The sequence below is a fragment of the Eleutherodactylus coqui genome, chromosome 7, assembly GCF_035609145.1.
Source record: "Eleutherodactylus coqui strain aEleCoq1 chromosome 7, aEleCoq1.hap1, whole genome shotgun sequence".
Lineage (NCBI taxonomy): Eukaryota > Metazoa > Chordata > Amphibia > Anura > Eleutherodactylidae > Eleutherodactylus > Eleutherodactylus coqui.
In genome coordinates, this window is record NC_089843.1 from 89,381,689 (window position 1) to 89,401,766 (window position 20,078).

At 42.9% G+C, this 20,078-nt stretch overlaps 1 protein-coding gene across 3 annotated transcripts in view; it reads right to left on the reverse strand.

The window, feature by feature from the left end:
* Positions 1–20,078, reverse strand: part of DOK7 (docking protein 7) — a 109,358-nt gene that overhangs the window by 72,132 nt on the left and 17,148 nt on the right. For all 3 annotated transcript variants that reach the window (XM_066573344.1, XM_066573346.1, XM_066573345.1), the window contains exon 4: positions 19,763–19,963. In XM_066573344.1, coding sequence (XP_066429441.1) covers positions 19,763–19,963 — 201 coding nt within the window. The remainder of the gene's footprint in view (positions 1–19,762; positions 19,964–20,078) is intronic.

Consider the following 20,078-nt stretch of genomic DNA (forward strand, 5'->3'; position numbering starts at 1 on the left):
ATGTGTGACCTTTTAGATGGAACATAAAAATCCAAATTCTTCAAAGATTTCGGCCTGTAAAAGAGATCAGCCAAAAGTACTGCAATAAAGGTTTCTTGGTACTAATAATACAATATTGACGGTAAGGCTTGTGAGCAACCTAAGCAAACTATGAACAAATACAATGTGACGAAGTCTTACATGATATACTGACTGAGAGATTTACCTAAAACCTGGCACCAGTAGGGTGTTGAGTATAATTTGGCAGACTATTTTTAGGGCTAAGTGTACAAGTCTACATATAGCTCAGCTAAACTATATACCTGACATGACTGGAGCTCCAAGGCTACAACGTACATGGTCAGCATTCTTCCTCTTTACTCACACAAGCCTACGAAATTCTAGTAGGTAATCAGTTATATACAGACCCCCTTTTTACCGCTTACATTACGTAGATGCTATCCTGGAAGAGGATGTAAAAATAAACTTTGTGATGAGAAGATAAGTTGCCTCGAAAGCTTGCAGTAGCCTCATGCCTTTTTGTCAACCATTAAAATGTATCATATCTACATTATTTTGTTTTTGTTACATTTTGTTCTACTGGCTAAACGTTTCTTTTTCTGGACTCAACATTATATTTTTCACAAGTCAGAATGCAATTAACCCCCTATTCATCAGCCATTCGGCTATGTACATCATAACTGCTTATGACCCGTGCAGTTAGGTCGTATATAGATGTGCACAGTATATGCGGAGTATGGAGCGGACTCAGAAGCCAAGCGCACTCCATACACAGCAGGTATCGGCCCACAACAGCCGGGGTCAGGTAGAATACCGATCCTGCCTGTTAACCCTATAAATTATGCTGTCAATTCTGACACTGTCATTAGAATGTCTTGATCGATCAGGATTTAAATGTCCTAAATGCCTCTGTGAAGAAAGAGAAGATAACCAGCTCCACTGCAAACAGTCCTCAGGAACACACACAAGGACTTCAGTACATCAGCCCAGTGTCTATACACTTATCCAGCATAGCGAAAGAAGATAAAACTTAAAATTATATTATAATGTATTAACCCTTTCCAATCCACTGTCTGACCTCTGAAGACATTATGATTTAAGGCTGTACAGCTCCGATGTTGGAAGATGTCCGTCAGGGTTCTCTTACTGTTTATTGCCAGCCTCTCTGCTGTCAGAGCTATCCAACGTGTCACCTCATGCAGTACTGGCTTTAGCCAGCATATAGCGCCGTTGTATAATGGCAGAAAAAGAGTAAGCTCTAAGGATACAAATTCAATTGCAAAGGGTTAAAACCAAAAGCACCATATGTCCAAAATACTGACCGCTGTCGTGTTTCAGATGATATATCCTTAATTGTAGCTACAATTAAGGGCACACCATCCGAAATGCATCTGAAGTCGCTACAGTTTATAATAAGGCTTGATATTTTATCCTTCTTTACTATCCTGAACTTTCCCCCATGCAAAGAGATTGGTGAGGTTAGTAATTGGATGCCTGTTAATATACAGTATACCATAGTACTGCATTATTCTGTCTAAGCAATCAAACAATTGCGATTTCAAGTGCCCTATAGTGACTGAAAAGGAAGAGTAAAAATAAGTAAAACAAAGACTTTTTAAATACAAAAAAAAATTAAAAAAGACTTTTCCCAATCTTCACATTAAAAAACACTGCGTCCATAGAGGTCCAATCTATTGAAATATCACATTATTAATCCCAGACGGTGTATGCCATCAGAACAAAATATGCAGTGCCATATTTTTGGTCACTTTGTCTTAAAGAAGAAATTGACTAAAATGCAATCAAAAAGTCATATGTACCCCAAAATGGTAGCAATAAAAACTACAGTTCACCCTGTAAAAAGGAGCCCTCATACAGCTGCACTGATAGAAAAATAAAATGTTATGGGACTCAAAACATGGCAACAGACAGGTATTTTATTTTTTCTAAGTGGTGCCACATAAAAAAATGATATCAACTTAGTATCACCGTAATCCTACTGACACAGAATAAAGAAAACGCATCATTTGTATTGCATGCTGTAAAAGCAAAACCCACCCGCCCACTTAGAAATTTTTAAACATTTTCTAATACATTATATGTTAAGTCATACTATTGAAAAGTACAACTCATCAAGCAAAAAACAAGCCCTCAAGTAGCAAAGAAATAAAAGAGTTGTGATTTTTTTCCGAAAGTGGAGATACCAAAATATCTGAAAACCTATTAGTCCGAAGCAAAAATTGAAAATGTGTGCAATTTTCAATGGACGATTCTTCATGCGATGTCATGTCACATAGACTTTTTGTTTTTACAGTAAGCTGAGTAAACAAGAAAAAAAATGGGAGTGATGCCCATAGAATGGCACAGAATCAAGGGGGGAAGTATATTGCAATATTTTTTTATTTAAAATTTTCAGCTCAATGGGCCGATTTACTAGTCCTGTTGTGTCCGGCATTAGTTGTGTCAAACGTTTGGTACAAATCATTTTAGATAATTTCTTTAATGATTTCAACTAGAGATGAGCGAGTATACTCGCTAAGGCACATTACTCAAGTGAGTAGTGCCTTAGCCGAGTATCTCCCCGCTCGTCGGAGCGGCGGGGGAGAGCGGGGAGGAACGGAGGGGAGATCTCTCTCTCCCTCTCTCCCCACCGCTCCCCGCCGCAACTCATCTGTCACCGGCGCCAGCCCCCGAATCTTTAGAGACGAGCGGGGAGATACTCGGCTAAGGCACTACTTGCTCAAGAAATGTGCCTTAGCGAGTATACTGGCTCATCTCTAATTTCCACCAAAAGAACAGAAAGTTGTGCCTTTGAGTATGTAGAAAAGGAGGCAACAGTTTATCAAGTTGTGAAATGCACCAATTTAACACTGTCATGTGCTAGTGTTTAGATGCAAAAAACTGCTCTAAAGTACCCCAGCCAAGAGGCGGTATAACGTAGGAAGCCGAGTCAAACGTGCACTAAAAATGCACCAAATCTATCAAGTATGTTTCATGCATTTTCAGACTGCCTCACTAACTTTATGCTGTCTATATATAAGACTGCCCTAATAAATCTGCCCAATTACATTTTATTTTTAGATCCTGGGCAAACCCTATAGATGTGACATATCCTGCAGAGCCATAACTAGAATGTAACATTCATGCCAGTAGAGCTGCCGAATACCACCAGTCTGTGTTTACAATGCTAGGCTGTTATATGTCATCCATAGAGACGGTCATGGATGCGGAATCTGGCTGCAGCAGTGAGTGGAAGCATTTTTATAACCATAAGTATATTCTATTCATGTATCTCCTAAGTATTAATAATGGAAGCTTTGGCATGGCTGAGCATTTAACTACTCCGATAAACTACAATAAAGAGAGCTAGAAACGTAGAATCTGGTTAAAACTGATGATCTGCCTAGTTGTTCAAGGAGCAACAAAAGGAGAAAACTAGACACAATACTAGTTTTGCATGGATTGCTGCTGTCAGCATCTTTGAGCCCCATAAACTACGTTATGGGTCTCAAAGGTGATAGAACAGGCAGTTTGGGGAGCTGCGTTTCATACTCATCATGTGCCCCGTTCCAGCGCTGTGTCCCTGCCAAGTTACTGAGCTCACACCGTGACTCTTTTCAGCTGGCTCTATGCATGCGCTCTCCCTTAAAAGGAGCACCTAAGCAAAAAGCATTGTGCCCCCTCAGGCCCTGCAAAAGGCATAATTGTGAATAGGTTTTGCCTGGAGTGATTTAGCAATCCTATTAAAATGAGCAATCCTATGTTTTCTACTGATACGGTGTAATAGTTGATTTGGGATTTAGGATCTTTGCCCGGCACCAACATTCTTAGAAATAAATGATTACATGTGCAGTTATAAGTAAGATAAAAACTAGCAGTGAATGACTAAATAACTGCGATGACGGCTGGTAAATAGCTTTCTATTACTTGACAAGTGTATTCTCTCATCTGTGACATATCTCTGCATGATTACTGATTCTTTCCAAACAAATAGAATGTAACCAACAATTTGTAGAAATTTATTGTGAATAGGGATGAGCGAGTATACTCGCTAAGGCTAAGTACTCGAGCGAGTTGTGCCTTAGCCGAGTATCCTCCCGCTCATCTCTAAGGATTCAAGGGCCGGCGGGGAGCGGCGGGGGAGAGGGGGGAGGAACGGAGGGGAGATCTCTCTCTCCCCCCGCTCCCCCCTGCTCACCGCTGCAACTCACCTGTCACCCGCGCCGGAAGCCGAATCTTTACAGACGAGCGGGAGGATACTCGGCTAAGGCACTACTCGCTCGAGTAATGTGCCTTAGCGAGTATACTCACTCATCTCTAATTGTGAAACTTCATTTAAAGTCTTAAAAAAATAATAATTTCAATTTGCATTATGTCAATTCTCAGAAGAAAAAGTTGGTACATAGCTTTCATGGGAGGCAGTGGCATACATAGAAAACAGAGGGCCTCATAGCAAAGATCAAAATGCGTCCATGATTAAGGTGCTGGATTTTAGCACCCAGGACAGAGGGTCTGGTGTCTGTTTTCACTTACACTATATTTCTATGACCCTCAAGACATTTTCCAACTCCCTGGGTTTCAAGCAATTCAGATTATCTGTAGAAGGAGGTTCTACACTGGTTCCAGTCAATCAGTAAAAAAAGTGGATTAGGCCAAACATTGCAGAGACCCATCTCCCCATGGGCCCTATAGTAACCACACCATCTGCAGCTATAGTACATACCCCCCAGATGAAAGGAGGCCAAAAGCATAACTGGAAGCTCATGGGCCGCAATGTATAATTTGTAACAGGGCCTCCTATCTATAATACTGTGTGTCTTCTTCTGTTACAGAAAGGCCAATGGGTCCCTTCAAACAACAAACCTGGGTGCAGCTGCAGCCTCTAAACCCATAGATGGTATTACTTCCATGGAATGCTCATTAGATTTGGTTTCACCACTCTAATGCTCTCCTATTCACATTTAGCTGCTCGTGTAGAAAAAAAATATTGGTAGGCTACCCAAATCTTCTATTGAGCGATAGTGATAGGGACCTGGAAATTAGGATGTGCGCCACTATTTACAGCATCCTTACACTGTATACCTGCTTTACTTGCTCCCATTGAACTATTATTGGGGTAACCCAATGATCATTTTGGTTACTTTTTCCTTTAATTAACTTAATATTGTCAGAGGTCTAACCTGGCTCCAAATGCACAATCTGTAACATGTCCCTCCCGACATCTGGGTGACCATGTGCCATTTATAATACTAGTGTCTTCTTATATGACCCCCTAGAGCTTAGACACTACTGCTTGTAACCCCTATAGCTACACCTATGATGCTGGCTCTGTAGTGTCAGAAAATAGAAGTAAATGGGAGAGAACTGCTATACCCAGATGGATATATTATAACAGGGGTATTTAATTTTGGAAAAGAAGGCTAATCTAATCACTAGTAACAAATATATCAATGGACTGTTTACAAATCTATCTAATAAATTATTTATACCCCGAATTCTAACTATAACAAGGGGGCACCCTCTATGTCAAGAAGAAGATTCCTTACTGTAAGAGCAGTGAGATTATGGAACTCTCTGTCAGAGGATAGTGTGATGGTTTAATGAAGGTTTTTATACATAAGTTATATGTACTAGATTGACACACCTGTAATGTTAACTTCGGGCTAAATCGCTGTTTAAGCTAAGTTATACTAATATAGTATTCTTTCCATGCTTTCGCTATCACATTAACTGATGTAAGCCTAAGGGCCTACAATACTGAATTCAATTTACTCATATAGTTTTATTACTTATGCATACTTCCATATGCATATAATGACTTGGCAACCAAGAACCTTCCTCACGTTCAATATTTTACTAATCGGAACAGAGAAACTTCTGCAGCGCAGCTTTTATCAATGTACATATTCCGTCCTTGCAAAAGGTTAAAATCCTGATTCAGAAATCCTGCTGTAGCCGTTCTACATCTCCGTCATGTCTTGGGGCTGAGTTCATGCCACAAACATTTGGCAGCTCAGTTATATGTGGCATACATCAGTGTAATACCACGCAGCTGTTTACTGGGTAGAAGGCCTCTGTGTGAGGAGAGGGATGGAGTGAAATGCAATCTGTAGCAGGCTGTACAACGTTAAAAGACTAATCCTGTCATTAGCAACGCTTGGCTGTAAGGTTATCGTACAATGAATTTTCCAAATGTATAGAGCCTATTGAGGAAGGAGGCCACATTTGGACTTTCTTTGACCTGAAACACCCATATCGTTCCTAATACATATATTGTTTTAAATCACGGGTACGACATCTCTCACCCTTGGTGATTAACGGTTATTGCCAGGGGAGGAACTTCAAGACACACATTTGCGCTGCAGCAGCTTCTATGGGGAATCGGTAGCATTAAATTTTAACCACTCAATTGAATGGGCATTCATGTAATGAATGGACATGCCGGGCCACCACAACAGAGGCCTCTTTTACACAGCGGCATGCAGAAGGGCATCCGTATGCCCTAACAGAAAATATGGACAGAGGTTATGGTGATGAGAAAAAACGCTTTAAGGTAGACCTCTATTGTTTCTTGCTCTGCACTTCCTCCTGGGTTAGACTGATGACTTTTAATGGAGAGTTTACTTTATAACTCTGCATTTCTTCTGTGGGATTTTATTATTGCTTTTCCCTCCATGTATCTCCACCCATAGAGACTCCACATATTCATCTTTCTCACATATAACTTTCCAAAATGTGGGCTTTAAACAGGTTTTTGCATAAAGACAAACCCTCACCCTTTTCAGTTTCTACGATCAGTTCTGAACAGACTATAACCCTGTAAATTCACCGCCAAGTCCCAGCTTTCATCCAACCAGGTTTCCATTCTTCCCACTATGTCATATTTCCACTTCATCGTTATTGGACACATTTCTAGCATTAATTACCATATAGTTTAAAGGCTTTATTTTTTATATGATGTGTATCCCTACTAATTGTTCTGCTGCTTCTAACTCTACTAACCCCTTACACTGCTCCATCCCCACTCTCATTACTTAGTCCCAGATCACTGTCCACACCAGTGTTTCCCAACTCCAGTCCTCAAGGCACCACAGCAGGTTATGTTTTCTGGATTCCTTCAGTATTTCACAGGTGATGTAATTATTGTCAGCGCCTCAGACATTGCTACAGGTGTCCTTACTATAGGATATCCTAAAAACATGACCTGTTGGGGTACCTTGAAGACTGAAGTTGGGAAACACTGTTCTACTTTATCTTCCCCTCTATCTTTCCTTTTGCCCCCCCCCCCCCCGCCCCCAATCTTTAGTTTAAACACTCCTCCAACCTTCTAGCCATCTTCTCCCCCAGCATAGTTACACCCTCCCCATTGAGATGCAGCCCATCCCTACGGTAGAACCTGTAGTCAACAGCAAAATTGTCCCAGTTCTCCAGGAACCCAAATCTCTCCTTTCTACACCCAGTCTTGTATCTCTGCCAGTGTGCACCATGACCATTAGGTCTTCACCAGCCCCTCTCAGTAATCTGTGAACCCAATCCACAAGGTGTCGAACTGGAGTGCCAGGAAGACAGCACACCCCTTGACGATCCTGGGTTTTGTGACAGACTGCCTTGTCTGTCCTCCTAACAATTAAGTCCCCTACTACCAGGACCTGTCTAGTCTGCCATGTGCTCCTGTTCCCCTTTTTACTGGAGCAGATATCCCCTGGCTGTCAGAGGGCATGTCATATCTTCCCTCTACCCCTCCTTCTGTCACCCAGCTGCCTGATCATGCTGCACTCCCAAACTACCATCCACCCTCACATCTACCCCAGTAACTGCCTGCTCAGTGAGCAGCAAACTCCTTTCCATGTTGTCAGTGGATCTCAGCATTACAAGCTGCTCATTTAAATCCAGGATTAGTGCTTCAAAATTGCGCAACATGCTCACATCTCCTACAGCAGTATGCACTATTGAATGGCTGATCAAAGACTGCATGTATGGCACAAGAGGTACACTGGATGGCACTGTCAATCATGGAGCATATTCTAAATGAGCACTGCACATTTAGATTAGATAAAAGTAATATATGTAAGTAAAAATTAAAATGGACAAAGAGTAAATAAATACTGTATAAGTGACTATGAAAAGTCATTAATCAAGTCACACACTTAAGAAACAGCACACTTTAAAAGACAACACACTTAGAATACAGCACACACAATCACTGCTCTTCCTCTATTTAAATATCCCGTTTCTCTAATGAGGTTGGAAGAAGCCCAGAAACGGTGGGATTGGCAAACAAGGGAGAGTGTAAGGAGAGCACTGAGGATGGGTGCGGCATTAGGGAGTATTTCCTAGGAGCAGCGCAGTGAATTGTCCGCTTTCAATGGTCTTACAGACTGCAAGTAGCAGAGAGAAAGAGAAAGCACCTTGTCATCAACTGTTCCACTACAGGTAAACGGGACATGGCATAAGAATGTACGCACTGCTTTCAGTTTTGTACCTTGTTCTCACTGACATACCTTGGGAAAAGAGTAAGGTAGACTGTTAGGGACTATCATTCAAACTGTTAATAAATTGTGCCCAGCTATCGACATGAGTCTTCAGCCATATGAGTCTTTTTCCTGCATGCTCCGGTGGACCTCTTGTGGCCGTGCCCTTTTCCTGACCTGGTATGGTCCAACTCAGGGACCAACCTGTATAAAGCTCTGATGCTCGTGAAAGGAGAAGTACCAGCACCCATGGTACCCATGTCCTTTAGAGCCCAAAGGCCTCTATTACCCACCTACCCCTTCCACCAATATTAAAACCATACTCCTATTCGAGTTTTGCGCATGGCCACCTTAAAAGCATCAGCAGCAGTCTACCTTTAACTTTAAAATCCAAAGTCCTACAACAAAATCCATGTAATAACAGCTTAATCCCCTGTGTATAATGACATGGAAATGCATATACAATTAGTTCTATACATTGAGCGCACACAATTAAAAAAGGAATTCCCGCAACATTAATTTCATGACTTTATATAGTCTGCCTCAATTCTCTCCTTGCACAATACACTGCTCTGCCGGCCCATGGGAGATGGCGGTCAGTACCCTACAAGCCGCCTCTCTCTCCTTTGCTTGACATTGGAGGTTTAATACTTGAGCGCAGGAGGGATTGGAACGCCATTCATCAGTCTATTACTGCTGCTTATGTGCTCAGTACAATGAGGTCTTGCTCGTCTTGTTTTGTAGTGCTATCCGGTTACTTTCATTAATCTTTTCTAATTGTCTCAAATGAGGTTAGCATTAAATAAGGGAACAAATGGCACATCAAAGCTGTGAACTGACTAGGAATAGCACAAATTAGAGAACGATTCTGGATGAGATGAGCCGCAATTTGGAGTGAGATAGAACAATTTGCAATAGACCTGCTGAAAGCACAGAAGATTAATGCCCAATTATAATGGTAACATAACAGTTCTACTAACACCTCTGTTTTAGATAATGCTCCTATGAAAATATAATGCTGGATCATCTTCTCTCACAAAGTCAGCATTGTGCCGCTCCTCTGTTATTCCTCCTGGAAATGTATGAATGATTGGATTATTGTCCTCCTTAAATGTTTCTGCACACTATGGCACTGTTTAATCCGTGCTGATAGTGGTATGGTGGCTTCATACGAGCGTAAGCGCAATTACGCATGTCTTAGCGCACCTTTATTACGCTATGAACAAGACTTTTTGTTGACTGCATATCAGCGTATTTTACTATATTTTTCTGCCTGCCGGGCATGTTCACTTGCATGTGGCAAACAAACTCACCGATTAAAATTGGTAATTAGTTCCAGTGCCATTTTGCAGTGTTTCACGCATCTCCTTGCGTATTGCACATGCATTTGAGCACCCACTATTGACGCCTATGAGGACCTTTGCTTCACAAATGCGCAGAAAGATAGACCATGTTCTTTCTTGTTTTTGCTCAAATACTCGCATGTGAACGAACCCGTCGGGATCAATGGGTTCTGTTTGCTGCACGTGCAAATTGTGTGCACGCAAATACATCCGTGTGAAGCCAGCCTGTAATCAATAGGTTAAGTCTGAGTTTTTGCTCGTAGGCCAATTGTACGCGGCTAAACATCGCCCATTTGAACGAATACATTCAAACGCTTGTGTGAATAAGACCTTAGTGAGCATTTGCATACCAAAAGCCCCACAGAAGTCTATGGGGGGGGTGCACGAATGCGCACCCGATACCCACGTAATTGCCCAATACACTGCACAATTTTGTGGGAAATTGAACACATCTGGTACTAATTAGGCTTCACAGCCTTATAAATCATGGCATGATTGTGTCCCCTTCCAACTAGAGATGAGCGAGCATACTCGCTAAGGGCAATTACTCGATCGAGCATTGCCCTTAGCGAGTACCTGCCCGCTCGGGACAAAGATTCGGCTGCTGGCGGTGGGCAGGGAGCGGCGGGGGAGAGCAGGGAGGAACGGAGGGGAGATCTCTCTCTCCCTCTCTCCCCCCGGTTTCCCCCTGCTCACTGCCGCAACTCACCTGTCACCTACGCCGGCAGCCGAACCTTTGCTCCCGAGCGGGGAGATACTCGCTAAGGACAATGCTCGATCGAGTAATTGTCCTTAGCGAGTATGCTCGCTCATCTCTACTTCCAACAATAAAAAAAGTACAGTAAAATGAGCAGATACACGAGCGACATTCACATCGCAAAAACATCCTGCTCTTGTGTGAGTCTTTACGTTCATGCTTGTGTAAAAAATCGCGGCCATGTGAAGCATGGGATTCCAATGCATTCATTCATATGGCCAATTGTTAGCCGCGTAAAAACGCCAGACCGGCAAAGATAGGACATCGGTGGCAAAATACGCCGTCAAAACATTGTCCGGAAAGGATAGGTCTTGCCCTATCTTTCATCACGATTAGCTGGCAGTTCTCATAGAAGTACAAGGGAGCTGCTGGCAAAGGGAGGGAGTTTCGCAACGGCTAGTGCTGCTAAACTATGTCAGCTGGCTCTATTTTTCCCGGCCAAGGCTGTGTGAATATGCAAGAAAACACGAAATTTAGCCGCGACTCGGTTGCGGCTTTCTCTCGTTCATGCAATTTTCATCCACAATAGGGGCAGGCGAAAATCGCAATGCTTGTGTGAAAGATGTCTTAAGGTTATATTACACAAGTGCTGCCAATACTGTCCCTAAAATAAGCCCTAGCTGCATAAAAAAACCAAAAACAATACATTACCTAACAGGCGCTGTGCGCTCCACTGGACTTGTTTTAATCTTAAACTAGTGCTTCCTGGTCTGGGGGTTCAAAAATTCCGCCTTCAGGAAGCGCTGGCCATGATTGGTTCTCGAGCACCGCGGCTCAAACAATCATTGCAGTGCTCGATGAACCAATCACAGCCATCGCATTGATTTTTAAAAAATGCAACTAGGGCTTATTTTCGGGGTAGGGCTTATATTTTAACCCCCCACCTCCCCAAATATCCCAGTAAAAGAGCATTACAAATTCTCGCGACTTTGTAGTGCCACAGAGTCGTGATATTGCAGCGAGAAAAACACAGCAATGTCGCACAGAACACAGCTGCGATATCGCAACGATTTTTTCATTGTGCTATCACTGTGGACTGTGTGAAAGAGACCTTGGTTACATGTGTCAAAAATTCACAACTAACAGAACCAATGGTTTCCTACGGAAACCTTCAGATGAATGATTTGTAGCCACGTCAAAAAATCGCAACAAAAAGGATACAGCGAATTTAGCGACTGCAATTCCCTGCTGCGTCAAAAAATAGGTCTTGACTAGAGATGAGCGAGTATACTCGCTAAGGCACATTACTCGAGCGAGTAGTGCCTTAGCCGAGTATCTCCCCGCTCGTCTCTAAAGATTCGGGGGCCGGCGCCCGTGACAAGTGAGTTGCGGCGGGGAGTAGGGGGGAGCGGGGGGGAGAGAGGGACAGAGAGATCTCCCCTCCGTTCCTCCCCGCTCTCCCCCGCCGCTCCCCGCCGCCCCCTGAATCTTTTAGAGACGAGCGGAGAGATACTCAGCTAAGGCACTACTCGCTCGCGTAATGTGCCTTAGCGAGTATACTCGCTCATCTCTAGTCTTGGCCTATCTTTCGGCATAAAATCACAGAGCCTCCATAGACTCCTATGGGAGACCATGTGATTTGGCCGACAAAGGGCGATAAAGGGATTTCCCCACAGCGGCTAGGGAAAGAGAGAGCAATGGAGGGAAGCATGGGGGAACCCCCTTCATTGCTGGAGACTTCCTTCATCTCAGCCAGGCTGGAGTGATTCCTATACTGCCCGCTGAATTCCCCAGCAGCCAGCTGGAGGGATCTCCCCACAGCATGGAGAGAGGGATTCCCCTGCAGGTGAGATGTCGGGATTTACCTGCCACAGGGGAATCTCTCCTTCTTCCCTGCAAGGCGCTTTCCTTCATTTCTCTCTCCTTCCGAAGCAGTAGCCTTTTTTTTCAGCGACGCGCAGCTCCCAATTGTGTAAATGGTCAGTTTTACCGCTATTTACGCATGGGACTTGATAGCAGGAAATTGTCCATTCATGCGATTTTCTTGCGAGTTAGCTGCAATTTTTTTGCACGGCTAACTTTCTTGTGATTTTTACGCCCACGTGAACGAGCCCTATTGGGGAATGCCAGTGTATGCTAATACAGACATATCAGGAAGGATAATTTTTAACCCTTTCAAGACCAATGTCTTCAGATCCTCTTATCTATGCGCCAAAGCAGAGCGCTATTGTGTTGAGTTTCCACTAGGCATTTATGTCACATGACATTACCTGGCACAGAAGAGAATCATTAATGCTGAAATATACTGTACTTCACTAAATCCTAGACATATCTAGATAAAATAGATTTTATTGACGGACTGATTTAAATGAATCTGAAAGCTATAGACTGCAATCACCCCCATTTCATAGGAAAGGTAACGTTCAGCAATCTGTTCTGGAGCAGAAAGATTACAGAATGAGCGGTATGAATATAGCGAAGAGCAGAATATCAAGACGACTGAAGAACAGATGATTAATGCAACTGACAGGCAAAATTAGAGGTTGCGTGTCAGTGTCAGAGTGATGGCTGCGGAGTATTTGTAATGATTAGTCATAGATGAAATGACGCCATTATAGCGGGAACAGACTTCAGATTCCGTGGGAAATTGCTGGTGTCTTATGTAATAACTTTTGCTAAAACTGTACCTGCACTGAGCCATGTCACTCTTATAGGCAAGAGGACAAGGAAGGAGTGCGGGAGGAGGGATGTGCTTAGTTACACCAAGACTCAGATCTATAGGTAGGGATAGAGGATGTAATTATATGGAAAATCAGGTTCAATGAGAATATACTCCATGAAAAGTAGATTCTCTGTGTGTGATCCAATTCAGTAAATGACTTTGAAACAGAAGGAGAAATACATTTGAAGGATGGAGGGTCGGGAGTAAAGAGACGAGGTGGAATATTTTAAGTTCTGAGGAGATCTGAAGACTACATTGGTGTCAATTTCTTTTTTGAAGTAGGTGAACGGATTATGTACTATAGAGGAAAGAGTATAGAGTTGTCAGGGGGCTGAGACAAAGGTTTAAAGTAGCAATGCTTACATCAATGTCAATAAACAGTCATGAAGAAAGCATGCCCTTATGGGACCTTTCACATAGAACTGAATTACGCCGCAGCTGTGGAATTCTGCACCAAAATCGGCAGGTCTAACTATAGATTTTGCTACAGAATCACAGGCAGGTTTTAACCCTTTCCAATCCAATTTGTATCCTGGTTTTCCTAGGGGGCTTACTCTTTTTCTGCTGTTATACAACAGCGCAATATGTTGGTTAAAGCCAGTACTGCATGAGGTGACACGTTAGATAGGCTCTGACAGCAGAGAGGCTGGCAATATACAGTAAGAGAACCCCGATGGACGTCTTCCAACATCGGAGCTGTACAGCCTTAAATCATAATGTCCTCAGAGGTCAGACAGTGGAGTGGAAAGGGTTAAGCAATCTTCAATTCTGTATCCAAATCTACAGGTAGCCTGCAAGTGCATCGGACGGCATATTCCGCCCCGTGGGAAAGGTCCCTTAGGTACACTTCAAGGCAATGATGGCGAGTGGTTTAGAACAAGCACATTTGGTGTTCTTATTTTCTCCATTTTTGGATGACTTCAGTCAATACAATTCTTCATATGTCTGCGCTGCGCATTTCATCACTGTGAATATAGCTATTATATATATATTTTTTTTTTAGAGAAGTCAATAGAGCCTGAAAAAATATTCAGACTTATTTTGATTATTCATGGCTGTACAATGGGATTATATTGACTACACAGCCATAATTTCTACATGTTTTTAAGAAGGAGGAAGGTAGAAGCAGAACAAGTATTTTTGGGCTCCAAAATTCTAGATTCAGGATACGATACGTCAGATGAGCTTACCAAAATGTACAATATTTATTCAAGAACAAAGGAATGAAAGTGAACAGAGTTATGATGGCAATTAAGCAGTCTTCCCTTAAAATAGTTTACCACTAACTATTGCTAGCTGAATCCTAGGAGTAATACTAATACTTTGTACATAATACAAAAAAACAGCAAGGCTCCAAAAATCGTATCAACAAAGCTATTAATAAATCAGTCCCATCGAACAAAAATATACAGCAATTAACCACATAACGTAATACAGTCCGTCTATAAAGGATTTACACTTGTGGTGATCAATACGACAATCGGTCTCTTAGGAAAGCTAGTTCCTTTTTACTTGTGTATTGTTTGTTTAACCCATTAGTAACCAAGCTTTTTTGTTTTTTTCTATTTTCATTTTTTCCTCCCCCAACTTAAAAAAAATCGTAACTCCTTTATTTATCCATTGATGTAGCTGTATGAGGGCTTGTTTTTCACAGGACGAGTTGTATTTTCCAATGGTACTGTTTATTGTACCATATAATGTACAGAAAAACTTTTTTGAAATTCTAAGCGGAGAGTAATGGAAAATTAGCGTTTTATCGCGGCGCTGCAGCCGAAAATTGCATGAATGAGATGCAGCCATGACCAAGTCATGGCTGCATCTCCTGTTTTAATGCCTGTTCAGATGGCCTGGCCTGTGGAGCATATACGCTGCAGCCTGGGGTACCGGGAGGGAGAGAGTTTAGCTCTGCTAAACTCCCTTTCCTCTCTGCCCCTTGCCGACTCCTGGCAAAGGAAGGGGGTGGGATGAGGCGAGAGCTAGTGTGCTAAACTCCCGCCCCTGTCCGCCACTTGCTGGCTGCCAGGGAGGGGGTGGGACAGGGTGGGAGCTTAGCGAAGCTAGTGTGCTAATCTCCTGTCCTGTCTCGGCCTCTCCCTTTGCCAGGAGCTGGCAAGGGGCAGAGAGTGGGAGGGAGTTTAGAAGAGACGCTGCTAAACTATCTCCCACCTCCCTTCTGTTGAGAACCGCTGCTTCCAACACATAAGCAGAAATTTCCGCTCCTGGTAGGAAAAATGCACCATGCTCCATTGTGTTCGGTTTTCCATCCTGCGGCCCTTTTGCAGTTACCACTGCATAAGGGTCACAGAATCCGCATCATCGCCTAGTGACGGCATGGCTTTCTCTGTACTGCGCTTGTGCAATGGCCGGCGTTTACGCAGTATAGAGAGAAAAGAACCCAGACAGGTAAGCAGGGTCACCGGCCGGGCACAGGGTCGGATCCTTTTCTGACGAACGATGATTTTATGTCTGTACTATTAGTCCTTATAGCAGGCCAGATAGCTAACAGACTAAGTCCCTTTCTAGTGTGCACCCTTAATGTGGAGGCTGGCCTCACTCATGGTTTGCTGCATGGGAGTTTCTGCCTCTACTGACCCAAGCTCGTCTGGGTTCAGATGTGTCACACTAACACTGTTCCCTTTCAGTCCCGGGCCAATTTCCTGGTCTCCAGTCTGCAGCAACCTGGCTTTGTCGTCCTTGACTCGCTGTAGCCAGGATTCTCCTGGGTCCTCTCAGCGAGCAGCTCCACAATCTCTGTTGTGTCTCACAAATTGCCACAGCCATGACCTAGCAGTCACAAAAAATCCAAACCTGAGGGAGTCCTTGCAATTGTCAAGTCTCAAGCCTGCAACTTTCCAGCCACAATGTGACCACATTCACTTACATTAGGATACAATGTAGCAGGGTCATAGTATGAGCTTTGGCTGCTCAATGTATTTTGCGGCCAAAGCTGCTGCATAGCACTAGCCCTATGTGAAGAACCAAGAGATTGTGCAATCTCAAATATTTGTTGATAAATATATCTGTGTGAAATCTGACACTATTATTATGCCATCTGAGTTGGCACTGTTTGGTGAATAGGGCATGTCTGCAGTAAAGTCATTTGTCAGTCATGATCAGAACTCAGGATTCCCATGGTGAGCCACACAGCAAGGAGCCAAGAGCCACCTGTGGTTCCTGAGCCACTGGTTGGGGACCCCTGTGTTACAGTATGTCTAATCTTAGTGCTATCCTAGGAGTTTTCTCGTTCTTAGCTTCTCAACCTACGGAAAGCCTACCCCAGGATGTACTTGCTATGTCTCGAAGGTCTACCTACAGTGCCCTTTTGTAGCAAAATGTATAAGCATAGTCTTGGGGTTATTTGAATTAGAGGGTACTTGGCTTTGAAATTCTGAAAAAACACTGTTCTAGTTTATATCACCAGCACTAACCTACTGCTGCTGTAAATGGAGCTCATTGGCTGGACCCCAGTGACGGGTAGAGTTTCCACCAATGAGTACAAGCCTTCAACATCAAGAAAGTAGTACACAATATAATGGAGTGTGCTCAAACATACACAGCCACTAGAGCGAGCATACTCTTTAAGGACAAATACTCGAGCGAGTATCGTCTTTTTCGAGTATCTGCCTCGTCCGCAAAGATTTGGGTGCCGGCGGGGGGCGGCCAGGGAGAGCGGGGGGAGATCTCTCCCCCCCCCCTGCTCCCCCCTGCTCACTCCCGCAACCCACTGCTTACTCCCGCCGGCACCCAAATTTTTGCGAACGAGCAGGCAGATACTCGAAAAGAACGATACTCGCTCCAGTGTTTGTCCTTAACGAGTATGCTCGCTCATCTCTAACAGCCACCTCTTTTCTGCTAACTGGTAACAAGAGACCCTCATTCTTGGGCTTGGTAGTAGATAAGCCTAGACCCTTTTGATATGCCATAAATGTTTATGAGGAAAACCTCTTTAATATGATTCTGAAATAATGAAAGTTACTTATGAATGCCTCAAATAATACCATATACAGACCCTTTTTTGCTGCCAAGTGAATAATGGATCAAAACAAGTTGCAATCTGATTACTGATATTGGAAGCCCAGGGTCTGTTACAGATATTGGAAGCCCAGGAACTTCCATTTATACCTCTGTAAAAAGAAGGTTATGTTTTCGGAGCTTACACAGAAGCCAGAGGAAGCAAGGAAAATATAGTGCTGTTTCCTTGTTGGATATAAACCCATGATACCCAGTACTGCAAAAAGCACAGTGCTAACCAATCAGCCAAGTAATGTCAACGAATGAGGTAATCACTTTTAAAGAGATGATTACATTTTTGTATACGTATGTAAGGTTTATATGAGAGATCAAATCTATTCTAATAACTCCCTTGAACAGGCCTTTGTCGCCTTGAGTGACCTTGAACAGGCCTTCATCGTCTGTTCAAGGTCACTTATCTGTAATTGGGTTACAAATGAAGAAAACTTCTGTTGCTCTGGTACGTGTCCACTCTACTCCCAAGCCATTGAATGTCAACTCTGTTTTGTTGGACATATTCTACACCTACCTAAGGTAAGACTGTCAAGAATCGCTATCTCATGGAATCCAAAAAATCAGAAGCATCAGTGAGGAAGGCAAAAGTTCACCTGGCGATGTACATTATAAGAGAGGACTTGTATACTGTCAACTTTTCATGGGATGATACAGAAACTGCTGCCTTTGATCACCTACAATGGCGTTCTTTTGTCGCCCCGTGTGCTGAAAAGGGTGGAAGGACATAAGCTTAAGTAAGTAATTCAGCATGTGTTAAAGTCCCCATGTGCTAGAGTCCCCTGAGTGACTGCCAATGACTTGGGTCAGGATGGCTATCATCTCTCCTTAAGGAGAGCACCTAGAAGATGTATGAGGAGACTTACAAGGTCATTCATGCTACTCTGGGAGATACATGGAAATAAAGAAGATGGAACAATACCTCTGCAGCGCCACTTATAGGATGGCAGCATTCCTGCAAATCAATCTTCAATCCTTTTTTACGGGTCTTTAGAACTAGGTGCTCACCTTAGGGAGAGATGATATTCCTCCCGACCCATGTCTTACGGTAAAAAGGGTCAAACATTGATTTTCAGGAATGCTGCCATCCAATAGGTGGCGCTAAAGAGGTATTTTTCCATCTTTCTTATTTGCCAATGACTTAACACACATTTCTTATTGTACTTAGTTCAATCTCTGGTTATAATATGGAGCCAGAGGAGAGTATAGCACTATACGGGTATGTCCACATAGGATATACTTGCCTACATGGGAAAACTGCAACAAATCTATGGCTGTTGCAGATTTGCTGTGGTTTTTGGTGCGGACTCATCACAAATTTCAACTATCTCTTCAAGGTGTGAAATCCATTGTGAACATCGGTCTGGTAAATTGACATGCTACAGATTTAAAATCCGCAATGCAGGTCATTTTATGATGTAGATTTTTTCTCTGCAGTGTGAATGACATTTAGTCAAATCTTATCCGCCATGCTGCTACTGTAAATGCCGCTGGTTTACTGCGTGCAATTCCACTTGGAAATCTGTAGGGTTTATGCACCCTGTGGACATATTTGTGCTAGCAGTAAATGGTGCTGTGTTTAACTAGAAACAAGGCAAGAGATTTACAGCAGATCTCCTCCCTTTATAGAGACTCATTTGTGCTATTAAACGCATAACTGATACTAAGAATCTACTTATTCTTATTCATGTGTTAGTTTATAAACATTTTATTCTTCCAGTAATGCAAATCAGTTTCCCTTGCACTCAGTTCCTGGTAATGCTTACACATAGACGCCAACCTGAGAGCAGCAGTGTAAAGCATGGAGTAGGGATCGCTCTGCTACTTCGGTCTCTGATGATTTTAGACTACAACAACAAACAATGCTAATTTTACGTCTGAAGAAGAGGTCAAAAACAGCCAACAATGAACACCTTGGGCTAGGACTACACCGAGACTTTGTATAGCACTACTGATTATTTTAACTATTCAGTTACAACTGCAGTAAACAAGATTGCATCCAACTCAGTATATTTATTTGGGCTGCAGATGTAGCTCCATATTGAGGTAACATCTCTCAGTAGCATTACAAAAAAAAGTCAGTATTGCCCTGGCCTTAAAAGCAATGTCCACCTTTAACCCCTTCAGTCGCAGGTTTATTATTACCATGTCAACGCAGCAAGTCCCGGAGATTTTCCTGATGTAATTCGAAGTAGCAAACGTGTACAGTGGCACAATAACTGTGTGTCCTTGCCAGCATTTCAGCACTTGAGCTGTCCACGGAAATCTTCCAGGGTTTAACTGCATGGTCAGTGCAGCAAGCCCCAGAGATTTTCCAGGCGTGCCAATAAAGAGGTTAATCATGAAGTCACTTTTATATACAAAACTACATGCTGACTCATTTCCTAGCAGAGTATATCACGCACTATTGGAAACATGGTCGTCCTACGTATAAATGTAATGTAGTTGTAATCGTAGAAAAGACTGAGGCAGTAGAAAATAGAGAGCAGCTTATCATAGTACTTACAGTATCCGCAGCGTGTTCCTCCTTCAAATACAAAGCCATTAGCCACGGCTCCATAGCGTCTCAAGTCTGATAATTTCCACTGTCCTATAACAACTGGTGGAAGATCTCTAGCAAGAACTAAGATGTCGTTGCAGAGATGCAAGGTCGCAGGTCCACTTTCTAGTTTGGTACCAGGCAACACTGCAACATGAAATCTGTGAACTGAGATGAAAAAAGAGAGATGTAAAGCTCCAAGCTGGATCCTAGGATTTTCAAAAAATGATTGGAGATCAGATATTAAATGTACCAAAAACTGTTATTTCTCTAGGTTCTTTTT